Here is a 21,744-nt window from a genome sequence, read left to right on the forward strand (position 1 = left end):
TCCGGCTCTGCAGTAGGAATGCAAGCAAACCCTCTCTCCCCCTGCCAGGGTGAGGATGTGCCAGCTATCCCTTTAGAAATCCTCGCCAAAGGCTAGATCTAGAGAAAGGAATGTCTCCCTGCCTCAGACGCAAAGCAGCACTTCTACTCTAGCCCCTACTCTGTGTATCTTGCTGGAGAGAAGTAAAGAGTTGATGCACAACTTAGGCCATTGAAGGGGTGGGGAAGGCTCTCAAATCACCTCGCTGTAACTGTCTCATAACCCCAGTTTCTTACACCACTTGGAGGGAAATTAGTGCCAAATTGTTTTGAGGAGTGAGAGAGTTCTCCTATGCAGTGTAACCCATTCTATGGTGCTTTGTTTTCCTCTGCTATTCATCAGGCCCCAGCTAGGGGAGGGGAGCCTGCTAAAGTATTGTGTCACTAAGTCAGGCTATAGAGCAGGGGTCAAACTCAAATCCTCCCAACAGGCCAATGTCAGTCATGCTGCCCAGAACCCACCCCCCACAGGCCTAAGGCTCTGGGCAGGAGTTTGGGTGCGGGAGGTCTGGGGGATGGGATTGGGGTGCAGGCTCTGGGAGGGAGCCTAGGGTCCAGGCTCTGGGAGGGAGTTTGGGTGCTGGGTGTAGGCTCTGGGAGGGAGCTTGGGGACAGGAGGGAGTATGTGGGGGAGGGGGAGGCAGGCTGTGGGAGGAGGTCAGGGGGTGCAGCACTTACCTGGGGCAGGCCAGGGGGCCTCTGCACGCTGTTGCCCCCAGGCACCGCCCCTCACAGCTTCCCATTGGCCACAGGGGTGCTCGGGGTGGGGGTAGTGCACAGAGCCATAGCCCCACCCCACGCCAGGGCCGGCAGTCACATAGAGCAAGTGCATAGGAAACCGCTCAGCAACGGCATGCAGGGCCAAGGGAGAGACCCAGCCCCAAAATTGCAGGAGCCCTGCGGGCCACATTGGGGAGGTGCTCGGGCCACAGATGGCCTGCACGCGAGGAGTTTGAGACCCCTACTATAGAGGCTTATCCTTCCAGCTGCAGATGGACTTGGTTCAATTCCTACTACTGGCCCCTGCCAAGAAATGCTAGTGAAGCAACCTTGCTATTCTGCAGTGTTAAGAGTTGCTTTTGCTGTGCTCAGAGCTGTCAGGACCTTTCCAGGAAGATAGCTTGAGGGAAGGAGGGGCTTCTGCAAAATTGAAATTTTTCCCTAGGAAAGCTTGATCTTCCAACAGGAAGTAATTAGCAAAATCAATTTTAATTTCAGCTCATCCCAATAAAAACATTGTTTTGACAAACGAAGTCCAAATGTTCCTTTCTGGTTCAATTTGACATTGATCTAGGCCCACCTGATCTGCTGTATGGGCGAGAGAGTTCAGATGCCTCATGTCCCTATTCTCCCCTACAGATCAGACACCCTGGCTAGACTAGATGGATCATTGTCTTCCCCCTTTGCCTGAACTGTATCAGTGCCACTAATACAGTGCATCATGGGAAATGTAGTCCATTGTAGAAGCCCGGCCCACGAAAGAATGGAGGTACTTGAACTACCACTCTTAGAAACATGCCAACAGCTCAGGCAGTCTGTCAAACTCATGTTCCGATTTGGTTCAAAACACCCCAGTCGCATGTTTCAATTTGGTAATGTCTAATTGTTTGTGTCAAAACAACATATTACTGAAATTCTTCCAGACCTTTAATTCAGAATTATCTTTTTCATTTAAATTCAGGTTGAAAATTGAAGTTTTCAATAGGATAAATGTTAATTTTTGACCAACTCTAGCGGTGCTCCCTTCCAGACCATAACACTGATCCAGGTCTTCTGCTTTGTGATTGAGGGCAATTGAGAGTTAATTGTCAGACAATGGATGGTGAAGGAAAGTGCTTGTTTTCCTGAGGGATTAAGGGGGAGGAAAATCAAAAACAAAAAAAATATGATTTATTCTTAAAATGGACCAGTTTACATAGTACAGTGATAGTTACAGTAGAAAAATATTTGGGTGGTAGCGGAAGAGGCTAATTTCACCTTACAAAAATGCTCCAATCCTCAGTATCTGAGTGAGTAATGTGACTTGCATTTTCATGTCATCAGCTCAGTATAGCAGACAAGTGAACACAGGTGTGTGTATTGTACATATTTAGAGTTGCTGCATCCCATACATTCTTAATATCTCCCACTTCATTCTCACAGGAAAAAGATTATCTTTACACTTTGATAGCTCAGAATGTGAAGCACAAAGTGCAAAAATACACTGGGTTTGCTGAAATATGTAAAAACAAACCACACACATTTTGACTTCACAGAAAATGACTGAGGTATGAGAAGCAGCATAGAAAACTGCTCCTATTTATGTGCAAGATATTTAACTATGAATAGTATTCTTTCTAGAGAAAACGAATGGCAAGCCTGCTCTTTTCAACAGATTAGCTTTCAAAAAGTGCAGTTACCTCACCATCTTCAATATGAAGGACCTCAGTTGCCTAAGTTTACTTTACTGCTTTGGAAAACTATTTCTGACTCAAGTGTTACTGACTGCAATAGGGAACAAAATACCATAAGAGACAAGACAAACATTCATAAGAAAGATCAGATCAGCAGATGAACCATTTAACTCTCCTATAAATTAGGACATTTTATAAGTTACATGGTCTGTCTTGTAAATGATTTTTTCCAGATATGATTTTTGGCATCTAGGGGATTTTTAAAAGGCACATGAATTCTTAAATGTACATAGAGCCAAATTCTGCCTGTGAAGTCAGTGGGGTTGCATGGGTCTAAGTGAAGGCAGAACTTTGAGCGTATGGTACAAGATAGGCACCACCCACAAGATTAAATATACATAAGCATATTTACAGAGTTCACTCCTACCATCTACCATTACTCAGTCACTTATTTTCATATATGAAGTAGTTAGAACAAAAAGGCTGCAGTTTAAACTAATTGCACTTTCTTTATTGCTTAATTCATTTTTACCCCTTAAAAATTGCCCCATGTGATTTTTGGAAGACCAGCTTCCAAAAGTTTTTTCGCTTTCCTAAAATATACAGTGCATCTTACCTCTTCCCCTTCTCTGACTTTTCTGTTATCCACCCAAAAAGATACTCCTTATTCATACCACAGAATCATAACCTTGCATTTTGTTTCCATGAGGATGTAGAGGGTTAAGACAAACCTCTGTCTTGGCAGCAATATTTCATCTCTACTACATACTCTGCCATGCAAAAAAATGAATTGTGGCTCTGTTCACATAACATCCCCCCACACAATTATTACAGCTTCCCAAAACTCCACCACACATTGTACTTCCTCACAAGTGTTTCTTACCCCATGATTAAGGCTAGTGAATAGCAAAGAAAGTCACATATACTTAACACGGACATGCTATTTCTACAGTAGGTAACTGACTGAGGGGCTTGTTTTTCCATTTTGAAATAGACCCCTTTTTCTCTAAGGGTAAGATGTGGTTAAGTTTAGAAGTTCTGAGATGGTCAATTGCTTAACTCAACAAGTCCCAAAATGCTAGTGAATTTGGATTTGTAAGAAGAGTCAGCAAAACTTTCTAGCAGGTTTTGGTGTACTGTACATGAAGCAGAGGCTGAAGACTAACACTGTTTAGTTACTGAAAGCAGGAATGCTCATGGGCTAGTAGTTCATTCACCAATATGGGGATGAGTTTTCAATCCTATCCCAGCTTTGCCACTCAGGAAAGAAGCCATTTGACAGCCTCGGACTGCCAAGCTGCTCACACTCTGTTTCATGTGTCTTCCTTGGAATCTTATGAACTGTGCAGTCTCTCTTAGTAGATGCTGGTGCTTGGACGCCATCAGGTTTCCATTCTGCATGGACAATCTTGTAGTTCTGACCCTCGTTATTGTCCCAGAAGATGTGCTCACCACTTTGGTAAGAAATGCAGAACTCAATCTTCTCTTGAGTGGGAATGGCTGGAGGCAGCTCAATAGCAAATGAGAAGGTGTCGCTGTCAGAGTCGCCATACACATTGTTCATATACACACAGTCAACATCAGTGTAGGTTTTCCACGTATCAAAGGTAATTCGAACCTGAACCTTCTTCTCATAGCTCATGTTTTTCACTTTCACAGTCCCTGCCACAGCCCTTTCTTGGAGGGTGCAATTCTCGAGACAGACAAAGTTCTTCTGCAAGTGATTCCGAAAATCTAAGTAATCAGCTGAAGGCTGAGGGAAACCCAGAATCAAATTTTTCTCTTCATGTAGTTTTAAACCAGCAGTTATGTCTTCAAGGTCTAACAAGTCATACTGAAGATCCCACACCGGATGCTCCTGGATTTCAGAGAAGACATGGATTGCAGTCAGAGATAGCCCCTTTGAATCTGCAAACACGACTCGCTTCTTGGCTCGGCTTGGGGAGCGGTTCCAGTCATTGTTTCGACAGTCAGATTCACGTTTCACATTGAGACATGGTCTGAGAGGCTTGAATCTGTTAACAAAGTTTCTTCTTTGATAGTCATCGAGAGGGCTGAGAATTCTCTTCAGAGGTGGCGAATGGGCTAAGCAAATTCTCATGGCCACATCAACGGGCATCATGGAGCTGGGCAAAGGTCTTGGGTCCAAGATCTGTATCATTCTGAAATGTGATTGGGAAGATGGTAAGTTATAAGGTTGTCTGCTCCATCAAATATATTCTGGAAGAGAGTCTTTTGAAAAGCTGTGCACACTTTATTTCATTCACCATCTTAATTATTCATGGCTTGCTCTTTGCATACTCTCAAATAATGCAACCTAAATTACAATTATGACTTCCAATTACAGAAGCTGAGGAATAGCATGAAAAGTTATTCATTCAACCATATTTGTAAATTCTGAATTGTTTTGATTTAGCCACATTCTCACCCAGCTGTTTGCTTTTCCATGAACAAAATCTGTGCAAAGAGGTTCTTATTCACACAAAATGTTCATTCAGGAAAGGTCTCATCTTGCAAATGTTCACGTGGGAATATGGGTGAAGATTTTCAAAAACTAGCATATGTATTAGCTATCCCTAGTGGAAGTGCTCATCTCATTTCAGAGACAAGGTGGGCGAGGTACTCTCTTTTATTGGGCCAGCTTCTGTTGGTGAGAATGAAGCTTTTGAACCACACTGAGTTCCAGGTCTGAAAAGGGAACTCCTAATGTCACAGCAAAAATGCAAAGTAGAGCAGATTTTCCAGACTTGAAAGCGTCTCTCTCACCAACAGAAATTGGTTCAATAAAAGGTATTACCTCACCCATCTATGTTTCTAATATCCTGGAACTGACACAGCTACAACTACACTGCATGCATCTTATTTCATTCATACAGGCTCCAAGCCAAGCCCCGCCCCATAAATTCCTGCAAATTCCCTCAATCAGGGAGCAGAGATAACACTGTATGGACTCATCTTCACATAGTGCCAAATAGGTAAAAATGACAGATTGGTATGTTCACAGTGTTTGTTCAACACTTAAAAAAAATGAATAATTTGTAAAGCCAGTTTGTGGATAATTCAGACAAGAATGGTCAAAATACTAGATAAAATTGTTCTCCAAGAGTAATTCACCCAGCTGCAGGTGTTAGAGGCATACCATATCATGATTTTGGCTGTTTAATTTATGCAACAAGAGCATGCTTCACCCCATCTCATTTCATTGTAGTAATCTAGTATACTAGCCCTTAATAAAAGGTATACTTTCCTAAAAGCATCTCTAAATCCATTTGTAAGTCTACTACAGGTCTGCATAAAAGCTACATAGCTTCTATTCCAAATTTTTTTTTTTAAATAAATCACCTTTCTACTGATGAAAGATTCATAATTAAAGTATAAAGAGAGACATGGCTAGTTCAAACATTTGTGTATATTATATATTTGTGGATTAGGGTTTCAAATGTAATACATATTTGAAGACTGGTGTAGTTTGAATGAAGATAAAATTCTGTTGAGTCATAGGAAGCAAATATTTGCTTTCTCACTTTAAGAAAGCTTTCTACTTCTAAGTGCTCTCACTGGTATTGCAGAACAGTACCAAAATATAGGGGGGAGGGACCTTTTCTGCAGACTCTGAGTCTCTTAATTCTGCCTGTTAAGGCAAGTGCGGAGGGAGGGGAGGGGAAATAAAAAAAGGGCCCTATTAGCCCCTGAAGCCAAAGCAACATAAATTCAGCTATATAAACAGAACCAAAAACAACACACACACACACACATATTGAAGTTTCAAAAACAACTTTCACTTATGGCTATTTTGAGAGAAACTTGTGCTTCTTTGAATTTTTGAGCACATACACAGGGCATTAACAAACAGGCATGAGAACTAGGAAACTGACAAAATCCCCAGAAAGTCAGAAGTTAAGACCATTCTGGAGACATTAAATGTTAGCATAACAGATGCATGTTAACATTTTAAGTAATGCAAAACTTGACAAGGATCATGATATAAATCTTAATATCTCGGGTCCCTCCCAAAAAGCAAAATTCTAAATTCTTAGAAAATGGCTGATGTCACACACAGATGCGTGCACTAGTTTAGATAGTTCATAGACTCAAAAGTCAATTTAAATACTATGTTAATCTGCACTAGTACACTAGCAAACACCCATATAATGCTTCTGCGTTTGTAAGAGGGGCGTGCCATGCTCCACAGAAACTCCTGCAATGCACGTTTTAGCACGAGTATGAGTCCCTATCAGCAATGTTAACTCTTACAGAAGGCTTACCTGGTACAATTCATTAAATAGAGCAAACTAAGCCAGAAGAGACGAGCATGGAGAAGAAGCGGTGAAGGTTAATTAAGTGCTTCTAGCTTGATTAAACCTTTGCACAATCTCCTCCCTTTCTTAGCAACCCCCTCTGCAGTAGCTGCTCTTTGCAGACTACCAGAGAACGTAGTCTGCTGCCTGCTCCTACACACAGCCCTTTTCACGTGAAAGCCTTTGAGTAGCCAATCCCTTAGCAGCTAGCTCCTGCCAAGCAATCAGGGCAGTTACATGCTCATGTTACTGCATTTGTAAACTCGATAGACGTGTTGGCTGCAGACTGCCTTCTAACGCAGGAGAAATAAAGCACGAAACTATGAGTTCAGGATCAGCTGGTTTTAGTGATAGAGACTAATATATATTTAAGGTATCAGTCATGATAAGGTGATGTTTCTGCGTCCATGATCTGGCACCTTCAAATCAGCACTAGCGCTGGAAACTGCAGAAAGAAAGAAACTTTCCATTCTAATAATTTTAATGAGAAAAATATATTTTAAATTTAGTTTCATCTTGGCAGGAATAAAATGACTAAAGTCAACCATTTGGAAACAAGATATTTTGATCAGTTATATAAAACAGTATAGTCCAGAGTATAATAGAATAATTTATAACTATTGCTGACTTTACAAGACTTCAACAAGTATTCTAACTTTGCCTGGGGGGGGGGGGGATGGAGGATCAGGTAAGCAAAGCCCTAGTCCTGCAATGACATCTGAATAGGCAGACATGCACAGAGCCCCATTAAAATCAGTGGAGGGGTCTACCCACATGAATGCCTTGCAGAATTGGACACAAATAATTATATTTGCATGAGCGGTCTCATTGACCTCAGACATGAGTGCAGGATTGGGGCCTTTGTATCACTAGAGGGAGAAGGTGTGTCAGAAAATCTAGGTCACTGTATTTATCTCTTTTATCCCAACAGCTGTTTTCTCCCAACATGTAAAAACCAGCTTCTCAATTAGGTTTACTTTTCTTTGGTTTCTAAAATATATTTAACTTACAGAGAGGAGAAAACAGCTGCTCTCCAAGCAACAAACCAGGCAAATACCAAGTCTATTCATTCATTCCATGCTAATAGAATAGGATTGGGGGGGGGGTTTAATTATAAAATATAGCAACAAATTGACAATTTTTTCACATAAGAAGCACTTAATGATATTTTTGGTTACAAATACCCCTTGTCTCTTGTTTTGGCACAGTGCTGAGAGATTCCCATTTTTATGTTTGTTCATTGAGGCTACATTAAAATATAAACCTGAATCATTACTGAAGTGGCCACATAATTATAGGACTTAAAATGTACCTCTCTTCTTTTTCTTTTTCCCTTCGTGCCCCTTGCTGAATGAAGAACTTCATTAAATCTCTGTTTCCTGAACTGTTATAGTTGAAATAACTTATTAAAGTTCTTTGCCCCTTCTCCCACTCCACTTTCAGTTCACACTTAAATCTTTTTCTTTAGCTGTGAGAAGAAAGGTTCAACTGATTGCTTCAGTGCAGAAGCTGAGCAGAGCACTCCTTGATTAGTGACAGTCAGACACCTGCAGTTTCTCTGCTTAAGGGGAGCCTTATTGTGAATAGCTGGGAGCTAACAAACTTGGAGAAGCCTGTTTGCCAACATTCTAAGTCTAAACTGTGGTTTAGCATCTCATTGTAATTCGGGGAGCAAAGAAAGGAGACAGCAGCAGGGTTACAGCCTCAGTGGAATGGATTTTCAAACTGAAAGGCTTTCAAGTCAGGGGGTTAAAATGGATTTTTCAAATGGCCTGTGTTTCCAAGCAGTGGGGAAGGGAAGCATGCTGCATTTGTAATATGGGTTTTCAAAATGAAATAGATATTGTTTAATCATGGCTATTTTTTTTTTCAGTCACTGTTGGAATGATCTTACATACTTAGAACAAAAATAATACCCAGCCTAAACTGTAAAAAATAAACTTTTGCACTAGCTCTCGCTCATGATTTGTTGCAGGGGACAAATCTATTTGTAGCTGAACATATATATCCCCTTTGAGCAGGGGGTTGGACTAGATGACCTCTTGAGGTCTCTTCCAACCCTGATATTCTATGATTCTATACACAATGTAAGACTCTCTACATCTCTTTGCCAGTTAGAAAAAGTACTTCTGCACATTTAATTTAATTAGTTTTTATTTTCACACACAGTTCTATGTTCTGTCTCTGTGCTATAGGACCTATAAAGTTGCTTGAGTTACATTTATTACATAGGAGTCAGAAGTTTCCTTTCTTTATGCTAGGAAAAGGGGGAAAATGGAGCAAAAAAATTCTCCATTATGTACCCATTGAGGGGAAGGGGGTCACACCACTAATACGTGCTCTTCTTGCCAGCACCACTGATTTAGGCCAAGATCAGCAGGATTACATAGAATGGCCAGCCTGGGTCAGACTAAAGGTCCATCTAGCCCAGTATCCTGTCTTCCAACAGTGGCCAATGCCAAATGCCCCATAGGGAATGAACAGAACAGGTAATCATCAAGTGCCATGCAAGGGTCTACAGCTAGTGTACAAAATAGCCAGGAAGCCGTAACTGGTTGCAGCATGCTGCCATCTGCAGAGTGCAGATTTCCCAAAGGCAATTCATATGGGAGCTAGCTTCTTGTGGGCTAGGCTGTGGTTTTCACAGGTCAGTGTAGGCGTTCCAGCTGTCCATTGATTTCACTAGCCATGTTCATGCTGGCTCAGTCTTGGTCTCTCCACAAGATGTTGACTATCACCGCACCAGAAGATGTGACTTGAAGTCTGTGAGCTGTAAATGGTGGTAGTTAGGGTTGCCAATTTTGGTTGGATGTATTCCTGTAGGTTTAATCACATGATATATTTAATTAAAGATTAATCTTTAATTCCTGGAAACTCCAGGTCAATCCTGGAGGGTTGGCAACCCTAGGGGGGGGGTAGTTGGGATGTATGTTTTAGTCTTGCATAGATTTATCCATAGATAGATAAAACCAAGTGGGCCTAAAATGATGAATCAGTATATTTTACAGGCCTTTTGGTCCAACCGCATTAGTTGATTGTTTTTTGTTTGTGATCTAGCAGAATGAAAGGCATTAACAGGGAGTGTATATAAGAGCTTGTTAAATTGTAATGCATAAGAGTATGACAGTATGTGGAGGGGAGGTGTAAGAATGGATTCTCTGTTTTGGACACAAGCCATCTAAAAGTAGAGAGAAGCTAAATTAAAGGGGGGGCGGGAGAAAGCCCTGCTGGTTTTGGAATTATTCTGAACTACTCAGGGGTGAAAGTAGAAATAGGGACTTACTGGTATGGGGCCAGCTCTGGCCCCTGGAAGGGGCGGGGTCTCAGGCGGAAGGGGCGGGGATAGGGGGGTCAGAGCCAGCCCTGGCTACCCTGTACCGGTAAGTGCCCTCCCCCTCCCCCATGGGGGTAGCAGTGGCAGCCAGGGGCTCCGGCAGCAGTTTAAAGGGCCCAGGGCTCAGCCACCGCTACCGCCCCGGGCCCTTTAAACTGCTGCCTTTAAATAGCCCCCAGGGCTCCGGCAGCACGGCTCCGGGGGCTATTTAAAGGGCCTGGGGCTCCCCCGCCTCTACCACCCCGGGCCCTTTAAATAGCCCCCGGAGCCTGCCAGAGCGGTGGCAGGGCTCCAGCGGCTTTTTAAAGTACCAGGGCCATAGAGGGCTATTCCAGGGCTCTGGGGGCTATTTAAAGGGCCCAGGACTCCCCTGCTTCTATCGCCTGGCCCTTTAAATAGCCCCGGAGCCCTGGAGTAGTGGCGGAGTTCCGGGGCTATTTAAAGGGCCCAGGGCTCCCACTGCCTCTACGGCCCCAGCCCTTTAAATAGCTAGGGCTCCAGCAGCGGGGCTCTGGCGGCAATTTTAAGGGCCTGGGGCTCCAGCCGCTGCTGGGAGCCCCAGGCCCTTTAAATTGCCACCTGGGGAAGCCGGGCCACCCTGGTATGGCGCACCGGCTCTTGCCAGTACGCTGTACTGGCTTACTTTCACCTCTGGATCTACTTGACTTTCTGTTGAGATGTTGCAAACAATGATCAATACTGTGTTTTTGTACATTAGAAAATTCATGTGGCAATAAGATTTGGATTTCTGAGCTAAGGTCCTTGGTGACTGACATGCTTGTTTATGCCAGTACTTGAAGGTACCTGTCATACAGGCAAGGATATTCTGAAGCACCAATCTATGATACAAATGAGGCTTTTTGGAATGGAGTCTGTTTTTCACTAGAGCCATAGGTATTCAAGGAGACCTTCTCCGAAGTCTATTACTTTCCAACCCCCTTCCCTTTTTTGCTCTCTTTCTCTTTCACTCTTCCTTATGACTGAGGCAGCTGCCCAGCTCCTGCTCAAGTACAGATGATACTTCTCCAAATTGCCATTGAAAGTACTGGAGAACAACACAGAATTCACATGAAGTTGGGAACTTTTGGGTGCAAAGTATCTCTCATTCTTTTGAGTAAGAGCCTGAAGATCCTTCAGCTCTAACCTCTTGCATGATAGCATTAACCAATCCACAGGATTCTCTGAATGAGGTTAAACATGATCAGGAATTATGTTGGCACTTAACAACTGTCATGCATTTACACTGGAAATAAATTCGTATCTCAGATCAGTACCTCGTGGACAAATGTCTGTTGCTGCCCATTGGCAGTCTCAGTAAAATGAATCTGTATGGAATCTGAGTTCTTCTTTCACCCCTACAAGAAGGCCCTTCAGGTTGCAGTAAGGCAAACTAATAGGTGGTGTAAAGTAGCCAGGCAGATAGCACTGCCAGTGTTCATGTTCTGTTTTATAAATAGAGAACTCTAGTTTCCAGTGATTTCCATTTGGCATCTTTCACTTTAAAGAGACATCATCAACTTAAAAATTTCTGTTTGAACTTTTTTATCTAAGATCACTGTAACTGAAAGACTAGCAAGAATTTTTTTTGTTTTAAATTTTTGTATATGACAGTACTTTGTACATAGTCAGTTAGTTTTCCATTTGGTTGTGTGGGTCTTCCACACAAGAAGATGGGAGAGAAAAACAGTTCTATAGAAACAGACAAATGTGACTGGAAACCCCTACCTTCCTGCCCCCAAATTGTCAGGTGTTGTACCTGAAACTAATTATCACCTTTTCAAAAAAACTGACCAGATTTCACTTTCTCTGCCCCTTAAAACACACACACACACAAATATATATTGTGCTGAGGTTGTGATTATAGTTACAGTTGACCTGCAGTACATGATAGATTTTCTTACAGTTTCCAGCCTAGATTCTCCATAAGCATGCAGCACATGGGTTAACTTTTCAGTGAGTTTACAAAGCATGCTGTGTCACAAGTCTCCAAATCAACTTTGGACTCCTCTGGACAAAGACAAAATTATAACCTTCTAACTCCACAAAGAATCCTTTTATAGGCAGGTAACACCACAGCTCTTGCTGTCTCCAGCCTTTCAAAACTAACCAACTCTTTTTTTAAACAGCAGCATTTGAAGCAAATTATAAATGTTTGCATTTTTCACGGCAGCTAACAGACGCTTAATGGTTTGTTTGTTTGTTTCTGTCTCCAGTAATTTTGCTGCAGGGGTAGAATGAAAGAGCTGCTTTCTTTAACCTGTGTCCCTAGACTAAAGTAATTGACAAGCTTTCAGGGTTCATTATTTGGCTTTATTGCTTTTAGATTGTTGCTACAGGGCATGCTTCTCTGTCCCTATAGCTCTAGAACAAGGGAAGGGAGATGTGGTGAGAGGCCTCTGACAGCTAATCAGAGCCATTTGAGCAAAGATAAGGCCTGCATTTTCTCAGAACAAATTCAAGCCACAACCACCTTTTAGTTGGGGGGGGAGGGGGGGTTGAGAAAAATTGTAAATCCCCAACTTGCTTCCCATCCACTGAAAGCACTGCTGCTGTTTGTACAATGGGAGATTAATATAGTGCATGTTGGAGTAACAGCTATTAATTAACAGGAAAAGTCCAAATGTAGGTCCAAAACGGAAAAGAATTATTTCTCAAAAAGAAAACCATTGGAGTCACCCAGGTAACTCTATCCACTTGTCTTTTGCCAATCATACCATTGAGGCATGCAGCATCACTTAGTATATGTAAATGAACCACTAGTATGTTAATATGACAGATATAGCATGGCAAATTAGGGCTTAAACCCCCAAGGCTGCGGAGAGCTGTGGTTCTGCTGTATCGTATCCATTCTCTTCTATCACAGGTGGTAGGTGGTTTCTTAGGGCCCAATCCAACGTCCCTGGCAATCATAGGAAAACTATTTTTGACTTTACTGACAGTTGGATTGGGCTCCTAATTTCAGTTATTTTTAATCCTTTGGAATGTACCTAGGTCAAAACATTTGGATGACTGGGTCCTCCAGGTGCTACTGCATTACAATTAATAATTCAGATAAACCTCTAGCTTCTAGGGCTCCTAACTGAGCCTCTAGTCCTTTAGAAGTTTAACCTTAGTGAGTTATGGCTGAACCCGTACATTCACTAAAAGTCTTTAGTCCCAACTGAAAGTGCACTTTCTTCACTGTCCTCTCAGTGCACACATTATAGGGTTGCCACCTTTCTAATTGCTAGTAACCGGAACCCCCCCACCTCAAGTGCCTCCCCCCCGGCTCTGCTTCTTCCCCCAATGTGCTGTCCCTGCTCCACCTCTTCCCTCAAGGCCCTGCCCCCGTTGCTCTCTCCTCCCCCCATCGCTTGCTAGATCATCTCAAGGAGCCAGCCTGCAGTTAGGAGGCGGTCCTGGCTGAGCAGGGGCTGGCACAGATTAATGGCCTGGTGCCTCCCCATGCCCCATGACAACTGGACTTTTGATTCTGGTGACATGTATGGTTGCCAGGTCCCCTTTTCAACTGGTCTTTCTGGTCGAAAACCAGGCACCTGGCAACCCTAACACCCAGACAAAGAAGTACAAAACCAGACTGGTTAGGTAAAATCTGGATGGGTGGCAACCGTAGCACACAAGTGAACATATAAAATCTCTGATGGTTATGTTAGGTTTTTAATTGTGGCTTTGCGGGATTTCTTTGCCTCTGCTACAGCCCCACATAAGATGATACCTACATTCCATTTATCATCTTTCCAAACTTCCCAAAGCACACTCCACTACCCCACACCCCAAAACCAGGCCTAGCTTCCTCTAGACCCTTTTGGAGCAAGAGGATCTTTTCTGCCAGAGATAACCAAAGGGACTTGTCAATGAATTATGACCACATACTCAGTGAATGGTCAATTTGTTCTTATGGAAGTGTAAGCAGAGTCAGGATGAGCTCTACCCTGACATCTGGTGGTGAATTATGGCGAGTTGTGGAAAAGAACTTCAGGGGCTGATCTTGTTTGCATAGGCACACCCACCCCGCCTAGCATGAGCCCACAGCAGCCCAAAATGGTCATTTTGGCTACTGTGGGATCCCCAGTTTCTCTGATATTGGGGCAGGAAGAATAAAGTATTGTTACTCTGATTATGTGAATCAAGGACAATTAAACTGTTTTATGACAGAGGGACTTGCCATCAACTAAGTAGTACTCGTTAGACAAGGGACATGGGTTCCAAAACCCAGTGAATTGAGAGAGGTGGGGAACAGGTACTTGTGGATATGGGGCTCAACTATCAATTGCTGCACCACCTCCACTGTGGAATATCAGAGCTAATTTTAATTCCATTAGGAGTCTAGTTACAGGCTGCTAAGATGAATTCACTTTGGGCCAATGGTGCACTAGCACTGAGGCTCCCCTCCTACAAACTGAAATCACTAAAGAGTTAAAATTACTGAGAGCTGAAATCACTGAGTGCTGTGTGGGGGGCCTGAAGATATGATGCTGAGTAGCTGGTAGAGCAGAGCAGTTTGCGGGATGACTGGAGCGGCGTGTAGAACAGCTGGTGGAGCGGAGCGGCTGGCGGAGTGGAGCAGTTCGTGGTACGGCTGGAGAGGCTCACGGGACGGCTGGTGGAGCGGCTCACGGTGAAGGCTGCAGTAGAACCCCATGGAGAAGTGGGGCAGTTGGCCTTGGACCACCCCTTAACCCTTGCCCCTTAACTCCGCTGCTGCCCCCTTCTCTCTGCCCCCTCCCCCCCCCCCCGGGGGTGGGGGGAAAACTGCACAGATAATTTTGAAATCTGGGGCTGCACTGACCAGGGACAGAGACTTTTGGGGTGTTGGACTTTTGGGACTGTGGGTGATATTTTTGGGTTGCTGGACTTAAGACCCTGAGGGGAAAAGCATACTGCCAAACTTACTTGGGGGAAGAGGGGTCTTTTGCTCATGGTTTGTGTTATGAATCCTGTTTGTGGTGTTTCCCCAACATAATGCTGCATTGTTTCCCTCCTTTATTAAAAGGATTTTGCTACACTCAGACTCTGTGCTTGCGAGAGGGGAAGTATTGCCTCTTAGAGGCGCCCGGGGGATGGTATGTAATTTCCCCAGGTCACTGGGTGGTGCTCAAGCCGGTTTTGCATTGCGTCATTGAAACGGAACCCCTAGATATTGAACCCAGCCCTTGTTGCTGCCAACTCAGATGGACAGAAGGGTTACAGAAATCTTACAAAATATGCTACAACGTTCTACAGCAGTAGTCCCAGAACTACCGCTCATAGCATAGGGCCTAGTTACTGTAGAATCTGAAAGCATTTTTGTTAGAGCTAGTCAGGAGTTTTCTGCTGAAATATTTTCATTGTAAAATGCTCATTTTTCTAAACTGTCTATGGAAAAGGTTTGGTTTGATGAATCTCCTGATTTGGACTTTAAAAAAAAAAAGTTTCAAAATTGTCAAAACATCTCATTTCAACACTTTTTAAACATAGTTTTGGGGTTTTTAGTTTTTGGGATTTTTTTTTTTTTTACTTTTTGTTTTGAAATTTTGGTTTAATTCATATTTAGTATTAAAAAATTAAAAGGTCAAAATCAAACATTTCAAAAACACTTTTACTGGATCTGAAATTTTTTTTCAGATTATTGGTTTGCAGAAATAATTGAAATCCCAACATTTGTCTCTCTTTAGGATGGGGAAAAAATTCAAAATCTCAAAAACAATTTCCTGTTCCACTCCAACTTCTGTGTGGGAACCAACCCAATCAGACTGCAACAACTGAATACTCTCATTCCTTAAGAGATTGTGGAAATGCCAAGCCAAGCATGCAGTGATTCCCACTGATTCCCAATTATGACATCAGTGGACTACTGTGATTCCAGAACTGTGAATATAATGCTTCCTATTCATAGATTCTAAGGCCAGAAGGGGCCATTATGATCATCCAGTCTGACCTCCTGTATAACACAGGCCATAGAACTCCCCCAAAATAGTTCTTGTCCTGTAATAATCCATGTGAGAACAGTACGCCTGAACCACCTGAGATATAGCATGCTAGACTCTAAGGCTATGGCTACACTGGCGCTTTACAGCACTGCAATTTTCTCGCTCAGGGATGTGAAAAAATACCCCCCTGAGCGCAGCAAGTTCCAGCGCTGTAAAGTGCCAGTGTAAACAGTGCCCCAGTGCTGTAAGCTAATCCCCTCGTGGAGGTAGTGTACCTGCAGCGGTGGGAGAGCTCTCTCCCAGTGCTGGCGCGTGACCACACTCGCACTTCAAAGCGCTCCCACGGCAGCGCTTTGGAGTTTTGAGTGTAGCCACGGCCTAAGAAGTGACAAACTAGGGGTCCAGTCCTGCTTCCATTAAAGTCAGTGGCAAAAGTTGCATTGACTGCAAGTCGCACAAGATAAGGGCCCTAACACTACATAGAATGTAATTTAAATTGTGTAAGCAAGAAATTGATTAAAGAATATTTAATCAAACTGGTGTGTGGTAGATCAGCCAATGTTTGTACAATGTTTTGGAAACATAAAGTGCAAGATAAGTGCTCAGGTTTTAGTGCTTATTTTTTAACATTTTTTTTTATTAAAAGTCTGTGACAGAAGAAAAAATAAAGGTCATATGAAAAAATTGGAAAGTATGTGCTATGCACTCAAAGTTTCTGCAATGTGATTACCGTATATTAAATCCAGAGTATTTTGAGCAAGAGTCTCGTAAACAACTTTTATGCAAGACATTCCTTTTTTAAAAATGTTGTGTCACTAGTCTGGTTCTATGTAGTACAATCACTGGCTGGGGCAAAAAGAAAAATACAGTTACAAAAATAAACCATCAATGTAGCTTATACATAGTTGCTACTTGGATGATGGAGGGGAAAGGAAAATAGAGTAAGACAAGAAAGAACAAGAATGTATGTATTTACTGTTACATTAGCCTGGGCTATAAAGGAATGGTTCACAAAAGCACAGAAGACAAGACATGCATGGACTTGTGTATATTGGTCAGTTTGCTGAGAAGCAGATATGCTCCTCAGAGGCATTGGAAGGACTGTAGTGTTTCAATTTCTTTGGATGCTGAAGGGGTTTGGTTTTAGGGGGGAGGAGGGGTTGGATTTCCCCCCCCCCCAAATGTTCAGAAAAGTTGAACCATGAGGCTATGTAGCCCACATAGTTGTCCCTGAGGCAAACAATTCATACAATCAAATATGATTGTATTACCATATTTGCACAATCCATTTCTATCACCTAGTTTCTCACTCTACACCAGTAACATTAGGGAGGAAAAAATCTGATGACAGCTTGCCCTCAGAGAAACAGTCATGGTTCTCCTTTTGTGTAGTTTTGATAAGACTAAGTATGTATACAAATGATTATTTGCCAGCAAAGTAATGTTGGCTTAGTGGACACTCCCACCAAAGGGTTCTAATTCTTTGCCATCTGTCTGCCAAAAGGGTGATGTCTTTATTTATATGGGAACAGTTCCTGACAGCCTTGCAGGAATGGTTCAGTTTTGTCAAGATGATATAGCATTCGCACAAGGCTCCTGCTTGAGTACTGCTGAGAGCTATGTTTACTGAGCATTTGGGTGAATATTTCTGTATCTGATCACAGCCCAAGTCATTCAAGTCTGCACTGATCTCAGTATTCCATGCAATGTGACTGCTCACCCAGGCAGAGTTTTAAGAGGCCTTCTTAGAGTCTGAATAATGCTCCTTTTCTTATTCCATCACCGAACATACACAGTCCATTTCTATATTTTAGGTTCTCTTACAAGGTTCTTTTTGTTTTGTGAATCATAGAGGAAGGATCTGAGCTCGGAAGTAGGTAGAGTGGAATTCTCTGTCCAAGTGTTTTTTTTCCTGGATTTGCTACATTGCGAAGAAAGCTCCCCTATGGAATAGATCTAAGATGAATGAACCCCTTTTCCTCCAGATTTAGTCTAGTTTCTAATAGCTTGAAGCTTAAAATAGGGGTTTACTAGACCTTAATATGGTTACACTTTAGTTTCTTGCATATGTGTCCCCCTACCCCCTCTAGATTCTCTAGGGTCATGATTGCTATGTAGCATAGCTTTCAGATTTGCTAGTAAGAATGACACTTCTCTTAAGTCCTAATCCTATAATAGAATCATTCTTGTTTTACCAAGTGGCAGAGAGAGAGCTAGGGAGGGCCTCTGAGCATAAAAAAGTTGTTACTCCTAGAGCTATTGCCTGAGTAACACATTTGTAATGGTTTGGCTTCTCAGTTATCCTTGGGTGTCACTTCCCAAAATGTAGAGAGATTATTGTCAGACAGAGTTTGCCCCTCATATTTAATAAAAGCAACACTAAGGTACTGACTAATGCAAACGTCCTCTGCCTGACCTTCTAGACTTTTGCCTTAGTATCTGCCCCCTTGTCTGCCTTTCCTCCCTCACCGACTCCCTTTCAATCCTCCAAAATGCTGCTGCACAAATAACTTATTTTGCCTGCTACTCCTGTGATATGTAGCCTCCCTTTGCCTTCCACACTACATGTTAAGAGCCCTGTTCTTTTCTGGAAAGCCTTGTGTCTTCTGCACATCCTAGCTCCTGCCTACTTCACTGCTTTCATCTCTTTCTACTGTCACCTTTGGTTTGCTCAAGCTACATGACTGCTCATCCCCTTCATTTCTCATTTCTGTGCCTTCTTCCATGAAGTCCTGTGACTGGATGCCCTTCCCTGAGCTGGTCCACCGTGCCTTCACCTTCTGTTCTAAGGCCATCCTTAAGCCTCAATTTACTCACAAAGCCCATTACTTTATTAACCGCAGCTAAAACCACCAAGGCTTTTTATTACTGCTCTACATCCAAATCACTTTATTAGGGAGAAGTGTGCATTCAAACTGGCCATTTCACCTTCACACTATTAGAAGAGCTCAATTTAAAATCCATTAAAAATGGAGTTTGAAAGAGAAAATGGCAGCTGCCCTTTAGCCATGCTGCCTTAATACCACACCAGCAAAAACTTTATTCAAACTAGTTTCGATTGTGTAAGTGTCAAACTCACCCACATAGACCCTTAAAAGCAAAGAGATGTCTACACTTATGTTTTACAGCGCTCTAACTTGCTGGCTCAGAGGTGTGAAAAATCACACACCCTGAGCTCAGCAAGTCTGAGCGCTTTAAAGTGCTAGTGTAGACAGGCTCCAAGTGCTGGGAGCCACACTCCCAGTCCTCGTGGAGGTGGATTACGAGGAGCACGACCACACTCGCACTTCAAAGAGCTGCTGCGGGAGTGTTTCCGTGGCAGCACTTTGAAGTTTCCAGTGTAGAGTACCCTAAGAGAACCATCTTTACCACTCCTTACTATCCACATATCACAGTAACCAATCTGACAGACTGAGCACCTCCAACATATAAAGAAACACAGTACATTCACCCAATTAATCTCACTCTCACCCTGACACAAAACCCTCATTTTGATCTTGGTAACACTGATTGATATTTACAGTAAACCTATGTGCCCTGCTTAAGTGTATGATGAGTGTTTGTTTGCAGAGAAAGCATGAGACTGGAGTTACGTGTTTTGAGTTAGAGTGTGAGTTAGATGAAGAGGATGGTACTGAGTATGCTGGAAATGAAAGGGGCTTCCATTCTTATTTCCAAGTAAGAAAAAGAACAGCTTATCTCAGACTAGTCATAGTGATACTGCATAGGAAAATGAATGAATTCTAGATGTATTAGCAGTCAGCACTATATAAACAATGTTTCCATTATGTGCTGCACAAAGATTCATTTGGTTTCTCTCCATTATACTAATATTCATAATTAATTCATAATCATCCTCTGAATATCCCACATGCTTCTGCTAAAGTTGCATTAGAATGCACCAGAATCTAAATGTCTGCTGTCTCATTAAGGGCAAAGGAATCAAGGAGGAAATTATGATGCTAAAAAAATTCTGCAACCTGGGGTTGAACTTTTTGTCTCATTCTATGTGAGCCTGACAGGAACAGCTACAAGACTGCAGTGCTTCTCTTTAGGGTCATGCCAACTATAACTTAGCAGGAGAAAACTGACAGAACTACACAGCTTAGAGACCTGGGGAATCCTCCAAGAGGTAAGGGGAAATAGGTATCCTCTGAGCTTCAGTCACCTGTTCGTAGAGTGACCAGACAGCAAGTGTGAAAAATCAGGACGGGGGTGGAGGGTAATAGAAGCATATATAAGAAAAAGCCCCAAATATCAGGACTGTCCCTATAAAATCAGGACATCTGGTCACCCTACCTGTTCGCCCATTATTCCAGTACAAGAAGGTTGGACAAGACGTCCCCTTCAAAGCCCATATACTCTGTTCATTTCACTAGAAAGCCTCTGCAGTAGTCCCCGATCCCCTGCCATCCAGGAGCAAGCAAGTCTTAAGGCACTGTGCTCCAAAACAATTTGTATGCAAAACTTCCATGTCTCCAAGTGCTCGCTTCCCTTTTTATTATTTGCTGTCTTTTGCCTGGCCCACACTTCTGATAGTGGCCTATTTTTACTTTCTTGTGTTCTCAGTGTTAGTAATTAGTTTGTAATCTCCTTGGGGCACAGGCCATGTCATTTTATTCACCTGTAGAGCACCAAGCATATAGTGCTAAATAACTACGTAATAAAATATAAGACCTTGTTCCTCATCTGGCATAGCTCCAGTGATCTCAGTAGAACCGGGCTGATTTATACCAGCTGAGAATCTGGCCCAAAGTGTATCTGGTTTCCACACTGCAAGATTTTCAGCTTTGTCAGACTTGCATTTTTTTCTGCAGTACAGCTATTATACATGTGTGTTTAACTGAATCCATCTGTAAGGTCCCACTGGCACTATAAAATCTAGCCTAATCAGAAACCCACTTCAGGTCTGTTCTATCTTGCAGTGAGGATGAGACTGAACCACATTTTTAAACATGATCCTGAGTCAGACTATAGCCCTGGGAAGATCAAGGAATTAGCATGATTTGGAAACATTTAAAACATGGTTTGTTCCACGCTACAGTGCAAGACTGAATTGTGTGTTAAACATGCATTACTAAATCATTTAGAAAAAGCTGAAGCTAAAGTGCTTGGGCCATATGTGATCAAAGGAATACAGGACAGTGGGCATTCCTTCACTCTCTGCTATCAATCACCTTTTCATTCCTCGAGACCTACCTACCTCAGGAACAACCTCCAGGAAGAAGGGATTGCAGTTCAGATCATATCTTAAAAATATCACTAATAACGCAGTAATCTCTAAACCATGCTGAGGCGCTGGTCGATGGAATGCCTCTTTCATAGAAATGATCTTATTTTAGTAGGGTTACCATTCGTCCGGATTTACCCGGACATGTCCTCCTTTTTGTGCTAAAAATAGCGTCCGGGGGGAATTTGTAAAGCACTCACAATGTCCGGGATTTCCCCCTCCCCCGGCAGAGCAGAGTGAGCGGCTGGGAGGGCTGCAGGGAAGTCCCGGGCTGGACTCAGGAGCAGCTGTAGAGGAGCCGGATCCGCCCTGCATTCTGAGCCGGCAGCTCCCTTGCAGCCCAGTCCGGCAGCACTGTGCAGGGCCAGAGACCGGGTTTTGTTGTGCAGGGCCAGGGACCGGGTTTTGTTGTGCTGGGGAGCTCAGCCACGTGTCCGGCTCGGCTGCACAGAGCCCAACACTCTGTTCTGAGCAGCAGGGTAAGGAGGTCAGGGGGCAGGAAGGTTCTGGAGGTGGCAGTCAAGAAACGGGGGGGGGGGGGG

General features: G+C 43.0%; 1 protein-coding gene across 1 annotated transcript; it reads right to left on the reverse strand.

The window, feature by feature from the left end:
• Positions 1 to 1,906: 1,906 nt before the first annotated feature.
• PPP1R3C (protein phosphatase 1 regulatory subunit 3C) lies at positions 1,907 to 6,869 on the reverse strand. Its single transcript, XM_034776806.1, has 2 exons — positions 6,697 to 6,869; positions 1,907 to 4,593 (listed from the first exon to the last, which is right to left on the reverse strand). The coding sequence occupies exons 1-2, from the start codon at positions 6,708 to 6,710 to the stop codon at positions 3,645 to 3,647; spliced, it is 963 nt and encodes a 320-aa protein (XP_034632697.1). The 5' UTR covers positions 6,711 to 6,869; the 3' UTR covers positions 1,907 to 3,644.
• Between the last annotated feature and the right edge of the window lie 14,875 nt (positions 6,870 to 21,744).

This window comes from Trachemys scripta, chromosome 7 (genome assembly GCF_013100865.1).
Source record: "Trachemys scripta elegans isolate TJP31775 chromosome 7, CAS_Tse_1.0, whole genome shotgun sequence".
In the NCBI taxonomy this organism is placed as follows: domain Eukaryota; kingdom Metazoa; phylum Chordata; order Testudines; family Emydidae; genus Trachemys; species Trachemys scripta.